This window comes from Pipistrellus hanaki (assembly GCF_964339955.1).
Source record: "Pipistrellus hanaki genome assembly, chromosome: 2".
In the NCBI taxonomy this organism is placed as follows: domain Eukaryota; kingdom Metazoa; phylum Chordata; class Mammalia; order Chiroptera; family Vespertilionidae; genus Pipistrellus; species Pipistrellus hanaki.
In genome coordinates this window covers 187,544,632-187,560,954 of record NC_140504.1, presented here as the reverse complement: position 1 = coordinate 187,560,954, position 16,323 = coordinate 187,544,632, and the positions used below count along the sequence as shown (strand labels likewise).

Genomic DNA, 16,323 nt, shown 5'->3' with positions numbered 1-16,323 from the left:
TCTACCCAGCCTTCTGGTCTTCACCTAAATGTCACCGTTTCAAAGAGGACTTACAAGATACACTCCACTGCTTCAAATCTAAATTCTTAGTATTGTTTTCTCTGTAGCCTGTGTTTTCCTCCAATATCTTCTATCACAGTTCATAATTATATATCTGTGATATTTGTCTGTGGACTACTTGTTCATTGTTTTTATTTTTTTATTTTATTTTATTTTTTTCGTTTATTGTTTTTATGTCCCCAGCATCCACTCCTGTGTTTATCCCTTAAGTCTCTTGCATATTCATCAAATGGATGAGTAAGGGTGGAGCTGTCTCCAGTGAGCAGGCTAAGAATTCTTGGTCTCACCATAGGGATACTTGTCTTCTTTGTTAACAAGGTCTGAAATGCTATCTGACTTCCACATTCTGCGATGGAGTACATGAGTCACCACTATAGTTTGCCAGCTTTCTTCTGGGGATAGATTTCAAGTTACCTTTTCAGAAACAACTTGTCTGGAGCTGAGTGGTGCGTGTCTATTGGTTGTCAGATTTCAGGGCACCAAGAATAATGGGCCCATTAAGGAGGTTCTTGAGAAAAGTCTGTAGGAGAACCCTGGAATTGTCCTTTCTGTTTCCCTAGCTCCGATACTATTGGCACTCGTCGCAGGAGAAGCTGCTGGCATCATGGAAAACATAAGTGATGATGTGATTGTAGGCCGGTGCCTGGCCATTCTCAAAGGGATTTTCGGTAGCAGTGCAGTGCCCCAGGTAAGTGAGTGGGGACAAGGGATCTGGGATTTGGACAGAAGACATGTTTGACATATTCTCTTAAGTTTGAGCACAGGTACTTGGTCAGGAGTTTCGGCCAGAATTGAGAAGTGTGTATGGATTTACATGAATGCTAATGTTAAGTGTGGGATTCAGAGTTGTTGCATTTGTCCTCTTGTCTGTCGTCTCGGCTTTTGGAATCTTACCACCACCACTCCCCACCTTTCAAAGTGGCCAAATTCCCCCAGGGAAGTCTTAAGAGAATCTTTTGGCACTTTTTTCTATTCTTCAGGCCCATTGAAACACTTATAGACCCTTTTGATTCCTTTGAAAGGAGGTATATTAATACTTCATGTGAATAGGTAAGAGAGAATTTAGATCAAGTCCTTGATAGGTCTCTGGATTCATAGAAAGAGTGCAAGTTGGAGGCTTCCTTGCAGTCTGAAGGCATTCTGTGTTATTTATTTTAAAGCATCAGCATTCACCACTTGGCTCTCATGTCTGTTTCCTCTTCAGCTCTCTCAGAACTTGTATCCCCACTCACCACAATTTTCCACCTTTAAGATGCATCACTGGGTGGTCCGTGGTGTCCAGCAGTAACTCTGCCCGTGGTCTTTCCTTAGCCCAAGGAAACGGTGGTGTCCCGCTGGCGTGCTGACCCCTGGGCCCGGGGCTCCTATTCCTATGTGGCCGCAGGATCCTCTGGGAATGACTATGATTTAATGGCTCAGCCAATCACTCCTGGCCCCTCAATCCCAGGTGCCCCACAGGTGAGACACTAACAAACTGTATCTGGGCTTATTCGGGAAGAGGCCAGTATCCCAGGTTCTTAGGGTGAAAATGCCACTGATTGTTACAGACTTACTCATTCGACCCTTTCAAATAACCAAGAGCAGAGGAAAAGGGAGGAGCAGAATCTCGTGTGTCAGATTTCTCACATTTTGGCTTTGTTAAATCTAAACCGCCTGTATTCAGATTTTTGTTCCTATAAAACAAAAGGTGTTTTTAATTGCACCCCATTTTGTAATGGTTCATACGATTGTTGCAGGCTCCCAATCACTTAGGGATCTCCAGGGGATGCCCCTGAGAAATAGTTTTGGGCCCTTACCTAGATGATGCCTGACCCTGCTCCCAAGAGTATAAGTGTTCTCAGGACCCTGTGCTAAGGAAGACCTGCTCTGAGTGAGTGAGGAGAATGCTGTGTGCTCCGGTTCAGGACAGTCACCCCACCTCCAGTAGGTCCTACATGAGGCAAGTCAGCTTTAGAACCAGGTGTCCCCAGTTACTGGAACGTAAGAACAGGTGCAATTAGGTATCACTCTGGAACTAAGACGGGGCTGAGTTTTGTTGTCCCCTCCTAGTTCTGTCAGTTCTAAGAAGACGCCTGCTCCTCAGGGAGACCCTTTTTGGTAGTGATGGGCTATGATTTGGGGGTGGGTGAGTTCAGCTTCAAAGGCCAACAGAAATGTGGAAGTTTTAACACAGTAACAAAGGTGTGTTTGCAATGTGCTGATTTTCTCTTAACTTTCTTCCTGAAATAGCCAATTCCACGACTCTTCTTTGCTGGAGAACACACAATCCGTAACTACCCAGCCACTGTCCATGGTGCTCTGCTGAGTGGCCTCCGAGAAGCAGGAAGGATTGCAGACCAGTTCTTGGGAGCCATGTACACCCTACCTCGCCAGGCCACACCAGGTGTCCCCGCACAGCAGTCCCCAAGCCTTTGAAACCGGTGCATCCTAAGGAAGAGGCCAACATGTGTGTCTTTTGCTGTGTAAGCAAAGTTCTTCTAGCAATAGTAGATTCCTGAGAAACCTGCCCTGGCTTTTGGGCTTCCGGTCAGTTGCCGAAGTTCAAGGAGGTTGACTCCTTTGAGTGACTTAGAGCCAGGGATGAAGGCACTTGTCCATTATAGTGTGGAAGTGTGTGTTCTTCAAGACTGAGGCAAACACTATGAGAGAGCGTCTTAAGTCTCTTGGTGTGTGGTAGGTTTTTTATATTTTGAGAATAAAACTTCATATAAAATTAGTCCTATCTATTTTATTAGTTTTCCCTTAGGGTTAGAGCCGTATACAAGACAGGAGTGTTACTCCATTGGAGATGTTCATTTTATCTGTGTTTACATGAGGATGTTTGTGTAAAGGAGGAAAATGACTTGGTAAGAATGTAGGGTTAAGGGGGCTCCTGTAGAATAATGGGCTTCCTGGTCTGTGAGGCTAGATTTCCCCACTGGAGTTGGAGGGTGACTATGTGCCAAACGCATGAGCATATGGAGATTGGGAAACTGAATTCTCAAGATAAACACAAGACAACACAAAGTTTGGGTAATCTCTACAGACTATCCTGGCTTTATTCTCCAGATTCCCCCCATGGGTATGTGCTAACTGTACTTCCATCCAAGGTACTGGTATAAAGTTTTGGCAAGATCTACATAAGGAGCGGTTCAAGCTTTTGGGTAACTTCACTGGTGCATTAATTTCCTGTTGCTGCTGTAAGTTACCAACAAGCTCTGAGGGAAGATCCCAGTTCCTTGCCTTTCTCAGCTTCTAGGGGCTGTCTGTACCCTTGGCTTGTGGCCCCTTCCTCCATCGATCTCCGTGTCTTTAGATTCCCCTCCATCTCACTCTCAGGAGACTTGTGATTTAGTTGATAGACCGCCCAGATCATCTCCCCCATTTCAAATTCTTCAATCACATCTGCAAAGCCCCTTTTGCCATGTAAGGTAGACTTGTAGGACCAGAATGTCTGCCTATTCCTTACCCAAGGGCTCTTAGCAGACTAAATGTGTGCGTATAATCTGCTTATAGAAATTGGATTTAACTTTCATTAGTGAATTCTTCCCTAAATGAGGTTTATTCTTAGCAAGATTTAAGGGACATTGCATTGGTGGTCTGACTGGAGGGCTTTTTCCCTGGTTTTAGAATGAGTGACAGTAATTAGGAAATTTTGCACACCAGGATCAGGGCAAGTGGTTTATCGGATGTAAAGGTGAGAACAGCATACAGTGGAAGGTATGAGGACTTTGGAGCCCAACTCTGCCATTAATATTGTTACCTTGGGGCAGGGAGGGGGTTGGTTAAGGTGTTTGAATCAGTTAGGTGCTTTTGAGTTTGTTTTTTAAATAGATGGCATAGGCAGCTTAAGAAAAGATTGTTTTGTGTGTGACAAGCCTAAAAATAAAATGCAGCAATAAAATAGGTGCTGTATGATTCTAATACCAATTCAGTTTTATTTACTAAGCCTCAGCTATGTTTCCAGTCTTTACAGCACCAGTAATTGGCTGAGAATTTTAACCCTTTGCACTCCAAACCATTCTGGACATTGGCTACCAGCTACTCGACGCTAATGGCAGAAACGTGCGTTGAATTAACTCAATTCCCCGTAATCACTAATAAACTGCAATGTCCCCTGAGAGGTGACATCCGAGTGATATGCTAGAATTCCGATGTCCCCTGAGAGGGGACAGCGGAGTGCAAAGGGTTAAATACAGTGAAATATACTAGCTGCACCAACACATAGAAACAGTTGTATGCAGAGATGACAGCAACAATAATGGCATCACTGACTCACACACATGGAAACTAGGGAGCTTTATTGGTTACATATTGTGCTGCAGAGCCAACAGACAGCATTAGAGCCAGAGGATACATGCAGACAGGCAGCTTCAACTCTACACATGCACCCAAGGAGCCCTGAGTCACTGCTCATGGCTTCGCCCTGGTTTCCAACGACAGGGTTCCGTCCTGCTTGGTCCCATGCTTGGAGCAGGAATGTAGAAGCTGCTGCACCTAGACTCCAAGAGCCGGGGAGAGGCCCGAGCACCTGCCTGAGCAATAAGTGAGGACCAACAGATAACGTAATAGCAGTTTCCGAGGGCTACTTCCCAGCCCTCCCAATCTTTAAAATACAAAAAATAGACTTTATTCTCTTAAAAATACATTCCATTCAGTACATTGTTCTGAGCTGTGAAGCAGCAGGAAAATAGGGCCCCTTTCCTATGATCTTGGTTATGAGGCTTTGAGGAGAACCCTGTTCCCCACTCAGGGTATTCCAAAGATAATCCCTAAGAGCAGCTCTTCCAAAGAAGTCTTGAACAACCAAAAACAAACAAAAAACCACACCAAAAAAGGCAGCTAGGGGCCAGACCAGAGGCTGGGTCCCCGTTCCTTTATTGGAAAGTGGTAGCACTTGGCACTAACCCACTAAATATAATGAACTTAAAAACTGCTCTAAGATGACAAGTCCAAGATCAATATAGACCCTCTCACACCCCATGAGAGGGGGTTGGTTTATGTGCAATCTTGCTTGTGGACAAGGTTGGAATCCTTGGCCCCACTGCAAATCCCTGTAACCCACATAACTGTTTCATTGCCACTCCAAGGCAAGAACAGCCACTGCTTCCTTTTGCCCATATCCCTGCAGCTTTCTCCAGCTGTTTTTAATACCAGAACGGCAAGAGACGGTGAAAGCACGCACTTCCTCCAGCAAAGCAGCTCTGGAGAGCCGGTTCCCCCCTCACTAGAACCCCCCTACAACCACATACCTGCCAGGAAAATTGAAAGTTCGAGCTAAGCTGCAGAAAAGGCCTGTCATAAAGTGGGTTTATTGGCTGAGACGGGGAATATTTGGCTTGATTAGAGAACTATTTAACTACCAGGTCTCCCTTTTATTTGGATGTTTCTCCCAGAAACCCTGATGGTGAGGCCTGGGTCCAGATGGTCTCACCTAAGTTGCTTTTTAAAAACATGTCTTCCAACTTTGGAATCTAGAGCCAGCCTTGCCAGCCATTTGAAGCCTAAGGTAACTGAGCATACAGCCTTCACAGGCTGTTACAAATGGTATTTTCTGTAATGCTGAGGACATTCCTTTAGAATCTATTTTTCAGCAGTTCTAGAAAATGTGCAGATGAAACAAAATATCCTGAAATAACTGGTACAATCAAACCTTATTGCACTCAGATTTTAAGATAGCCGCCCCAGCAAGAGAGTATCGGAGCTGTCCCTCTTCCGCACAGCATTCTGGGTCGCGGCAGATGTTGATGTTGCTGAAATGGGAAAAGATCCAGACTTTGGCACCAGGAGCTGCAGCACCAGAATCCAGGGCTCCAGTGCCCAAGATGAGAATTATCAGCGAGGACTTTGAAGGCATGGCTTGGCACTCATGTTTCTACCAGCAGAAAAGAGCCACAGACTTTCCTAGACTCTTAGCTGACCACCAAGAGAAGACAGTCAGTTTCCTTTAGACTGTCCGGGTTGCCAACCAGTGAAGAATGGTAGGGAGGCTCTAAGTGAGAGGTTGCAGCCTTGAGAAAGCTAGTCTGACTGGTGAAGGGGTTTTGAAAATTGCATCTAGTTGAACATCTGAGGCAGCAATGTGAAGTAAAGGCAAGCATCATGACTATGCCTTTAGATTGGCAAAGCTCCAGAAAATGGAAATGGGAGAACATTCCTGTCCCTGAAAGGACGGTATGTGCTCCCCAAGCCCCAGCACTGCCAAGTCTGATGCAGACATGGGGATGAACACTGATTCCCACACTGAGTGAAGGCAGAAAAGATGACTCAAGGAGGCACACCAACTGGTGTTATGGGAAGTTCGAGGAGGAGATACTGTATGGCTTTGGTGCCGAGACCACCCATCTCTCCATTTTACAGACTGGAAAAATGAAGTCAACGGAGCTTCTCTGAGCTTACCCTCACAATTAAAGGCCCAGGAAAACCATCACAGGACACATTCCCCAAACCCATTTGGATGGCTGACACTTTACAAAACCAAGAATCACACCATCACACCCAGTGGGACGATGGACAAAGAAGGGTCTTAGAGAATGCCAGATTTAGGAACCTAGAAACCACTTCAATAACTCATTTTATAGATAGGGGAACGGAGGCAAAATACAAAGCTATTAAGAAAATATAGCTTTCCTGACTCCTACTGTAATGTTCTTTCACTATGAAGGAACTGTCTGCTTCATAAAGGTAGCCTTTGAAAGGGGATCCCTTTTTGGAACCGAGAATGCTATAAAAATAGCAATGTCAAGATTATATGGTTCTTTTTAACTTCCCCATGTGAAGGGTAAAGAAAACTGATCAGTTTTTATTTATGTGGCTTTCTGAATTGTATAAATCTGGGGCCCTTGATGGGCATGTGTTACCTTTCCTCACATGAAGTCACCATGACAGTTGGTTTGCAGGAATCATGGGCCCACTTCTGTAGGAATGCATCAGCTTGGTAAAGTGCGATACCTCCTCCCTAGGGGGTGGAGAGGAGGAACAGAGTCCAGGCCTTTCACGGAGCTATTGCTTTGTGGAGTGATTAATGGGAAAGTGCTTCTTCCTGTCCACTTTCCCCTTTGCGAGGCGCTTCCTAGAAGGCAGAGTATGCTGGGTCAGGCCCAGTTTAGTCGGGGAATATTCCGAAGGTGGAAACAAAGTCAGCGTGAAGTCTCCAGCCACAGAAGCAGGCAATGCCAGTAGCATTATTGGTGCCCAGGGAAGGAGATGCATGAGGTTTGTGCACTTCCAGGTGCCTTTGGAAGGTGAGCTGAGAGCTGGGGTCAGAGGAGGGATGATGTCATTCCAATAGGTGGGCAGGTACCTGTGTGCTCTGCCCCCTGGAAACAGTGGTCAGCAAGGGGCCAGGTCATAGTCCCATAATCCCCTAGAGGCAGCACAGATCTCTCTGGTAAAAGTCTAAGGAATTCCAAAGGGGAAGGGAATGGAAGCTCCTTAAATGGAGCTGACGGCTGGTAAGTCTTAGGTCCGTAGGGCAGACAGGGAGTGAATTGGATGTGGTTAGGAGACCAAGAAATCAGAACATTAACTGCGTGGAAGGGACTATTGTGTGGTGAGGATATAAGGAGTTTCTATATCATTCCCTATTTGTGGCCAGAGTGGCCGATTCTACTGGGAACAGGGCAGGGACAAGGAGAGAGGACTCATGCATCAATCAGGGAAGGCTGGGCCTGGGTGACTGTCCAGCTTGTAGTTTCTGATCTCCATTGGCCACACGGCAAAAATGACCTGAGCCACAGCCTGGCTTTCTGCCACAATCTCCCAGCCAAGGCCTCGTGTCTAGCCCAGTTAACTGGCCCGGGATCCTTCATAGGATGGGAAGGTGGAAGAGCTGAGCAGGAGCAGAGGACACAGCAGACCTCACCCGGCTGGCTCAGTTTTCCTCAGCACAGGGCCTGGTTGGCCGTAACCGTTCCTCAGCCTGTACTTGCCCAGGCTCTGACAGCCCCTGCTTCACGGGCAGTTCAGGCCGTTCCATGGAGCTGTGTGGTCGCCTGTAGACATTGAGTGTGCAGTCATCGCCTTCCTCCTGTGCCAATAGATGACAAAAGGGAGATGTGGAAGACAATATAGTGAGTCACAAAGATACCCCCGCTTCCTATATCCAGCCTGGCAGAGGGAGATCTTGCCCAGACACCAGCAAAGACAGGTCAATACAAAAGTTCCTTGGAAATCAGAGTAGACTGCAAACGCCAATCTAGGAACTCCTGGGGGATACTGGGAGTTCACAATGAACAGGAGCCCTACAGAGTATAGGGCCCGGAATGGGGCCATGGGAGTGGTAACCGTAGTAGCCAGTGTCCTCTAGTTCTGCACAGGAAGGCGGCATGCTTCAGGGTCAGAGCCGTTTTCTTGGTGGGGAGGCAGGAAGTATGCTGAAACAAGCTGGACAGCACCACCAATAAGTCACATGCCTTCCCTTTTATATGCCATATCCTCTCTCTCATCACATACCTTCATCATGTCAGACAGCCAAAGTTCCAGAGAGCTAGACACCCATCTTTCACTCCACTGCTCTTCTATCAGACTTCTGCCTTGTTAATGTTTTGCTTTGGTGCTCCAAAGCAAAAATTAAGATCAAAAGACACAAGTATGAGTGAGAAAGGATGGCAGGGTACAAAGAAGAGTGGACTTAAAGAGAGGAATCCTGGATTCAAATCTTAGTTCTTCCAGTATTTCCCTTGGGTGGCCTTGGATAAGGCGCTTTCTGTCATTGACCTTCAGTTTCTACATCTGAAAAAATGGAGATAAAATCTGCCTACAGCTGTTGGAGAGACTGAATGAGGTAAGTAGGTGGAGAAGTGCTTTGTCAAGTGTTAACATTTATCATTATATGAACAGTTGCTTAGGCATATATATATACATACATACATATACATATATATATATATTGTATATGCCTAAGCAACTGTTAGCCCAGTAGCTATGACACACACTGACCAACAGAGGGCAGACACTCAACACACAGGCATGGAAACATGGAACAGACTGATGAATCTCAGAGGGAAGGAGAGGGGGGGAAGGGAGGGAAGAGATTGACTAAAGATCTTTCTTGCTTACTAGAGGCTCAGTGCACAGATTCATGCACCGGTGGGGTCTCTCAGCCTGGCCTGTGGGGATTTGGCCAAAACCGGCAGTCAGACATCCCTGAGGGATCCCAGATAGTGAGAGGGCACAGGCCAGGCCGAGGGGGCCTCACAGGTGCACGAATCTGTGCACTGAGCCTCTAGTATAGTCATAATGCCTAGATCCAAAATGTCATCATCACAGGCTCCAACATCTAAAAGATGCTCCCAGTGGCTTCCCCTTCAAATGCTGTTCTGACAGTCTGACCCTCAAATGAGGAGGAGCTTCTGGATTTACCTACAGGAACCAGCCCTGCCTTCAGACTGATGATACAATGGCTCGGCAGGTATCTGGGGCAAAAAGATGGGCAGGCATAAAGCCTATGAAGTAGGCCCATTGTAAGCCCCAGCTCTCTTCATCCCTCCATCAGGGGTGGGGAATGTTTGGCCCTCGGGCCGAATAAGGCCGCCAAATCACTTTGGCCCTGCCAAGACATTACAGGTGAGTTAGATGTCTGACTACATATAGCAGGTTAACTTTTAGGTTAATAATTTTCATAGCCTTCAAATGATGTTATAAATATCCAAATGGCCCTAGACAGAAAAAAGGTTCCCCACCCCTGCCCTTCATGCTAGCAGCTGGCCAAGATCCTCTGGGCTAATGCAGCCAAGAATTCGTTTCCCGGCTCCATCTCTGCTCTACAGAAAGGGTCTGGGCTTCCCTTACTCAGAGCCTCCCCGCAGCTGTTTCTTGTGTTTCTAGGAGCTGCTCTGTGGAGCCAGAAGGGGAGGGAGCTCCTTTTTGGAGGCCTGCACACACGAAGACAAATAAGGAGACAAATTGGGAAATGATTTTTGGAAATTCATGCTCCTCTGTCAAATACCTTTCTCAAGGTACTTTATTGTCTAAGGGCAAACCTGCCTTATTTTCAACAGTCATGTGAGCTCCTCACTGTTTCCCAGCCCCATGGTCTCCATGATCCTGAGTCACACAAGCCAGGGAAAAGGGGCAAAGGGAAGGGGAAGGGACGGCTGAAGTGGGGAAAGAAGTGGGACTTACCGGGCCTGCCACGTGGTTCCAAGCCGCAGCCGTGACAGCATCTCCCACCCGGTTCCGGCGAGGGAGCATCTCTGACACAGTGAGGTTGCTTTGGGTCCTTCTAGGAGAGAGCTCAGGGGCACCCCCTGGGCTTCCGACCCTTCGAGTTCCCTGTTCCGAAAAGTAAGACCTGGGCTGCCCAAGGTCTGAGTAGTCCGTAGAAGACCTCTGGGTGTAGGCATTGGTAGACACCACGTTTTTACCTATCTGGGTTGGGGGATCTTCTAAAGAGTTCAAATCTCGCCTGCTCTTCCAAGCGTTCCGCACAGTAACGTGCCTGGCCTCTGAAGGGCTCACCTCTGGAGGGGCACTGTGGCCTTTCCACCTGATTGTCTCTGCAGGGGGTGCATGGTTATTCCTCTCCACCACATCCGATGGCTTGATTATAATGCTGCTCCGAGAGACCACTGTTTCCGGCCTGTTCTTAAGGGACCCATCTCCCATTCTTTCAGCCTCTGTGAACTGTAAGGTGATGTCATGTTTGTGAATGGAGAGCTCAAAGGGGGGGTTGACATGGTTGCTCACTGGCGTGAGGTCTGATGGCCCAACCTGGATATTGCTGGTGGACGTGTGCCTCTCGCGCGGGGCCTCACCTGGGGCGGCTCTCGGGCTGCTGCCGCCGCCGCTGCCGTCAGAGGGGTAGATAGTGATGCTGCTCGTCACTTTGTTTGGGCCTGGTTTGGAGGTGGATGTCTGTTTCTCCAATGTGGCCTCGGTTCCAGACCCTCCCATGACTTTTTTCACATCTTTATCAATGATGACAGGTTTGATGACAGCTCTGGACCGCAAGGCCTCTCTGGGACTGAAGGGCCTTTCACTTTTTACTCCAGCACCATTGGCCTCTGGGAATTCCACAGTATTGGTGGAGGCTCTGACAGGTTTCACAGGTTCATTTTCTGTCCCGACATCTTTCTCCTCCTCCGACAGGGCTGTTCTAAGGCCCCCTCGGGATTTGGCTGTTTCTCTAAAGTTAGGCTGTTGTTTGTGCTCTGGCTCTGGGGTGATGGTTGTGTTTACCAATTTGGCGGTAACAAGAGACGACGTGTCCATGTCATCATCTGAGTCTGGCTTCTCTCTGCCACTAGATTTGATGACTCGACATCTTAGGGCCTCATGCTGACTGCTGTCTTCCATCACAACTGCTACAGGTTGATCAACTCCTTTATTTGGGGTTGAAAAACCCTGAAGGATGTTCTCTTGGCTTCTGGAGCCATAAGGATACTTTGATGAAAGCGGAGCCTTGGAATTGGAAGAACTGGTATCAGCCTCTGAACCATTGGCAGCTTTTTTGCCCTTAGAGAGCCCTTCTGAGGAAGATCTTCGAGATGAGGCCAGAGCGCCCAAGGCCTTAGAACTGCCAGAGTCTGCGGCCTGAGCTACTTGGCTTCCATTGCTAGGCGCCTGCCCCCTCTTGCCAAAGAGCGCCTCAGTGGAGGTGTCAGAAGCCTTGTCAGCTCTGCACAATATGTCATTGGGAATAGATCCATGGGTGGCATCATTAAATGTCCGTGTTGTCTTCTCTACTTTTCCCTTCATCCCACTCTCAGTGCCTGGCTTGGGAGTACCCCTCCAAACTTTACTGTGCTCCTGAGCAGCTGGAGGGTAGCGGCTGAGCACTGATGGCTGCTCCCTGGACTTCTTCCCTTCACTCTGAGAGGATCCAGGTGCAAATCGGTCTTCAGTTCTCTTTGTCTCCTGAGTCCCACTGTCTGTACCTGCCCCCATGTTGGAAGCTTTGGCTGCCCTCCTGTTCGTAAAACCGGGAGAGAAAACCTGCCGGTTGCTCAGAGCATAGTTTTCATTAAGAGCAAACTCCCTGTTTCGGTGCCTTTCCCGCTTATGCTGAGGGGACAGTTCCCGAGATGTGTGCTTAGACATAGATGCCTCATTCCCGTGGCCTCTGAACTTAGTCCTCTCGTGCCTGCCTTTGCCAGACAGGAAAGCCTCCTCCCCTCCTGCCTCCCCATTCTCCAATTCTTTCTGTTTCTTGATTTGTAGTTTTATCTCCTCCAACTGGCTGGCTAAGAGTTTGTTTTTATTTTGTTCACGTAGGTAATTATCCTGAAGGTCATTATTTTTGGCCCTCATTTTCTTAAGCTCTTCTTCCAAAGACTCAAAATGTTTGATTTGTGTCTTAAGTTTCTCAATCTCTTGGTTAAGGTCTTTGACTTTATTGTCTTCCTGATTTCGGTTCTTTTCATTTTCAGATTTATTTCTTGTTTCATTCTCTACCTGCTTTAGATAGTCCGAAGTGCCCTTCCTTCTGGATTCTTTGGATGGCAGAGTGGAAGAGATACCGTCCTCAATACGCAGGTCATTCCTTTCCAGAAGGTTAGAAGCATTCCTTGTATAATCTCGGTTCATTTTTTTGTTCTGCTCCAGTTTTTGAGTGAGCTCTTTTATAAGTTTCTCATTTTCTTTCTCCTTTTCATTCAGGTATTTTCTCTCACTTACAAAGCTCAGAGTTAATGATTTAAGCTTTTCTAGCTCTGACACTAAACTCTGCTCAGTTTTATCTAGGCGGTCCTCAGAAGACTCCAGTTCCTTCACTTTGACCCTGAGCGTTTCCAGCTCAGAGGAGATTTTCTTCGTCAGGTTTCTCTCCTCATTCAGGCTCAAACAGAGTTGGGTGCAGTCATTCTTACTCCTGCTAAAGGCCTCCTCCAGCTTCTCCAGTTCGGCCATTCGTTTCTGAAGCCGCTCAATCTCAGATTTCAGCTCCCGGGTGAGGTTTTCCTCCTCTTCAAGTTTCTCCTTCATCAGCTGACACAGGTCCTCTGCTTTCTTAATTTCCTCATCTTTGCCTTCGATTCTCAGCACTCGCTGCCGCAGCACTTCAATCTCAGCCAGCATGCTGGAGTTGCTGCCTTCTGCCTGGATCACCTTGTCCTGCAGATCCAGGAGCTCATCCTCTGCTTTCTGGAGGTTTTTTGTGGCTTCTTCCAACTCATCAAGGCGGCGGCTTAGACTCTGTAACTTAAACCGCAGGTGGCGACTGGAGGCAGTATCCTTGTAGTTTGTAAATTCAGCCATGTCTACTGTCAGCCAGTGTGAACTCTAAGAGGCATCCAATTCCACTCCGGGGGATGAGAAATGGTTACCTTTCTTTTGGCATCCACAACCTTCTTTGGCAGCTGGAGACCATTATCACTCTACGGAAGGAAAACAAGCACGTCAGGCAGTAAATAGAAAATCTGCACATCAGCTCTCAAATGTGCTTCTTGTGCCTAAAACAAAGCAGGTCCTCTAATTGGAATAAACCTACAGGATAAGGTTCTTTATGGCTGATAATGAACTGGTAATTTCAGCCTAATGAAGAACTCCACCAGCACCGTGGCCAGGGTGGCTCAGTTGGTGGGAGTGTGGTCCCCTACACAAAAAAGGTCGCAGGTTCGATTCTCAGTCAGAACACATACAAAGGTTGCAGGTTCAGATCCTGGTTGGGGCACTTTCCAGAGGCAACCAAAAAAAAAAAAAAAAAAAAACATTAAAAAGAATGCCTCATTTCCCATGAGAAAATCTTCATCATTTGCCATCTTCATAATCTCAGGAAGTCGTTAGTCTTCTATAAGTCATTACGTAAACAGCCTGGGTTTTACTTGGTTGTAAAATCAGGATAATGATGCCTACCACCTCTTTCCCCAGTATTGTTCTGAGGTAATGCATGGAAAGTTCTTAGTAACAAAGCAGTAAACAATCCTAAGAATGTTAAGAACTATAGCTTCAGGGAAAGAAGCAGACTAGTGAAAAAAAATCACCTTATCGCAGGAACCGGTTTGGCTCAGTGGATAGAGCATCCGCCTGCGGACTGGGAGGTTCCGGGTTCGATTCCAGTCAAGGGCATGTACCTTGGTTGTGGGCACAAACCCGGTGGGGGCTGTGCAGGAGGCAGCTGATCGATGTTTCTAGCTCTCTATCCCTCTCCCTTCCTCTCTGTAAAAAATCAATAAAATATATATTTTTTTAAATCACCTTATTGATACAGGAAGATAACAGGACGTGGGTTCTATTAAGGCAGAAAGGGAATATAGCATACTTAAGAGAATGAGAGGTCTAGGATGACTTGCTTGCACTGAGAAGCTAACCCAAAAATGGTCTCAGCCTGGTAATATCCCTGGGAAACCTACCAGAAGTAAACAGAAATAGTCTGGAAAGAAGTCCCTACCGAGTTCACACAAGAGTCCCACTGATTAAGTACTGCTGAACCAGAGTCTGCAAGTCCAAACTACAAAACACATAAGGACCACTCTTATTATGACTGAACAAAAGAGGTTTACACCAATAAGAATCAAAATAAGATAGGCTACAGATCATAAATTAAGTACATTCAAATCTTTAAAGTCATAAAAGAAGGAATCAAAAACAGGAGACAATAACAAGATGCTGTCAATGAAGATCAGGGAATTTTTAAATTAACCAAGTAAAATTTGCGAGAAATGTAAAGAAAAATAATAGATGCTAATGAAGAGTAGAGTGGTTAATAAGAGATATGAGGAAATTACAAAAGGCAGCACATAACTAAAGATAGAAAAAGAGAACGAGAGGTTAATAGATAAGGAGAAATACAAAAGAGGTCCAAAAATGACAAAATTTAATAAGTAGTACTAAAGGAAGGGACAGACAGAATGGGGAGAGGCAATTTATAAAGAGCTATTAGCTAAGAAATTTCATGAGCTGATAAAAGATATGCAATGGAGCTCGTCCATCATGGCTTAGTGATTGAGCATTGACCTATGAACCAAGAGGTTACAGTTTGATTCCTAGTCAGGCACATGCCCAGATTGCAGGCTCAATTCCCAGTGTTGGGCGGGCAAGAGGCAGCCAATCAATGATTATCAACTCTCCAAGATGATAAATTGTCCTCCCTTAAAACATACATGTATTTGTCTTGAAACAGAGCACCAAACTGACAGAACTGCAAGGAGAAATGGATGAAGCCAATACTACAATTGGAAAGTCCCATACCCTTCTATCATAAATAGACCTAGCAGACAGAAAATCAGTAGGGACATAAACTCAAATCAACTGGATATGAAGGATATGGACAGATTACTACAGCAGCAAAATATCCATTTCACATGGAACATTCACCAACACAGACCACATTCTGGGCCATAAAACACACCTTAACAAAGAGAAAAGAACAGCATTCACTATGTTCTCAGACCACAATGGACTTAAATTAGAAATCAATACCAGAAAAATAGCTGGGATATACCCCACATACTTCGTTAAAAGATCAAACAACACATCGGTCAAAGAAATCTCAAAATTTTTAAAATACTTTGGACTGAATGAAAAAATAAAACTTCATCAAATTTTGTGGGGTGTAGCAAAAGCAATATTTAGAGACAAAGTTACAGCACTGCATGCATATATTAGAAAAGAACAAAGATCTACAATCAAAGATTACATCTAAAACTAGATTTAGGAGGAAAGGAACCATGGTTTAAGCCATAAGAGAAAACAGCAATCACTGTTTGAGAGAAAAACTGCACCAACAATGATTCCATAGGAAAAGCCAGGGGGGAAGAGAAACAACCTTAAGTGGAATCTGAGGAGGTGCCAAATGACACTTATCTCAGAACCCAAGGTCTCTTCCATTGGCTGCACTTTGAGCCTAGGCCACCAGATGGAGCCCATACCCAATTCAAAACACTCCAAAGCCCTGGAGGGTGGAATTTTAGAGTAGAGCCTCCCTACCTCAGCCTCTGGATCCTGCCACCACTCTACCTCCCTGGGCTCAACTTTTTCTGTCACCTTCACTTCTTTTGGTCTCCCCCTCTCCTTTTCCCAACTTCCTCATCTTCAAAAATGTAGAGAGAAAAAATTCTAAATTTATATATTTTCATAAGACAGAAACCCTTTCCCTCATTCCCATGCATGTTTCCTACTGTGAGTGCCACTAACAAAACACTACTTTGGCCTTGGCTAGTGTTGCTCACCCTGAGCTTCTAAACTGTACTTACTCGCCCTGGCTGGTTTGGCTCAGTGGATAGAGTGTCACCTGCAGATTCAAGGGTCCCAGGTTCGATTCCGGTCAATGGCACATGCCCAGGTTGCAGCTCGATCCCCAGTAGGGGGCATGCAGGAGGCAGCCGATCAATGATTCTCTCTCTC

The 16,323-nt window shown here is 46.1% G+C and overlaps 2 protein-coding genes across 8 annotated transcripts in view; one reads left to right on the top strand and one right to left on the bottom strand.

Moving 5' to 3' along the window:
- Nucleotides 1-2,773, top strand: part of KDM1A (lysine demethylase 1A) — a 62,198-nt gene extending 59,425 nt beyond the window's left edge. For both annotated transcript variants that reach the window (XM_084874919.1, XM_084874918.1), the window contains 3 exons: nt 621-748; nt 1,372-1,518; nt 2,290-2,773. In XM_084874919.1, coding sequence (XP_084731045.1) covers nt 621-748; nt 1,372-1,518; nt 2,290-2,475 — 461 coding nt within the window. In that variant the 3' untranslated portion in view covers nt 2,476-2,773. The remainder of the gene's footprint in view (nt 1-620; nt 749-1,371; nt 1,519-2,289) is intronic.
- Nucleotides 2,774-4,316: 1,543 nt separating this feature from the next.
- The window catches only part of LUZP1 (leucine zipper protein 1), a 73,139-nt gene continuing 61,132 nt past the window's right edge, over nt 4,317-16,323 (bottom strand). For 5 of the 6 annotated variants that reach the window (XM_084874869.1, XM_084874868.1, XM_084874865.1 and 2 more), the window contains exons 3-4: nt 10,165-13,355; nt 4,317-8,068 (exon numbers count right to left, since the gene is read on the bottom strand). In XM_084874869.1, the coding sequence (XP_084730995.1) occupies nt 7,913-8,068; nt 10,165-13,236 (3,228 nt within the window). In that variant the 5' untranslated portion in view covers nt 13,237-13,355 and the 3' untranslated portion in view covers nt 4,317-7,912. The remainder of the gene's footprint in view (nt 8,069-10,164; nt 13,356-16,323) is intronic. The other variant, XR_014794200.1, reaches the window with a different exon arrangement.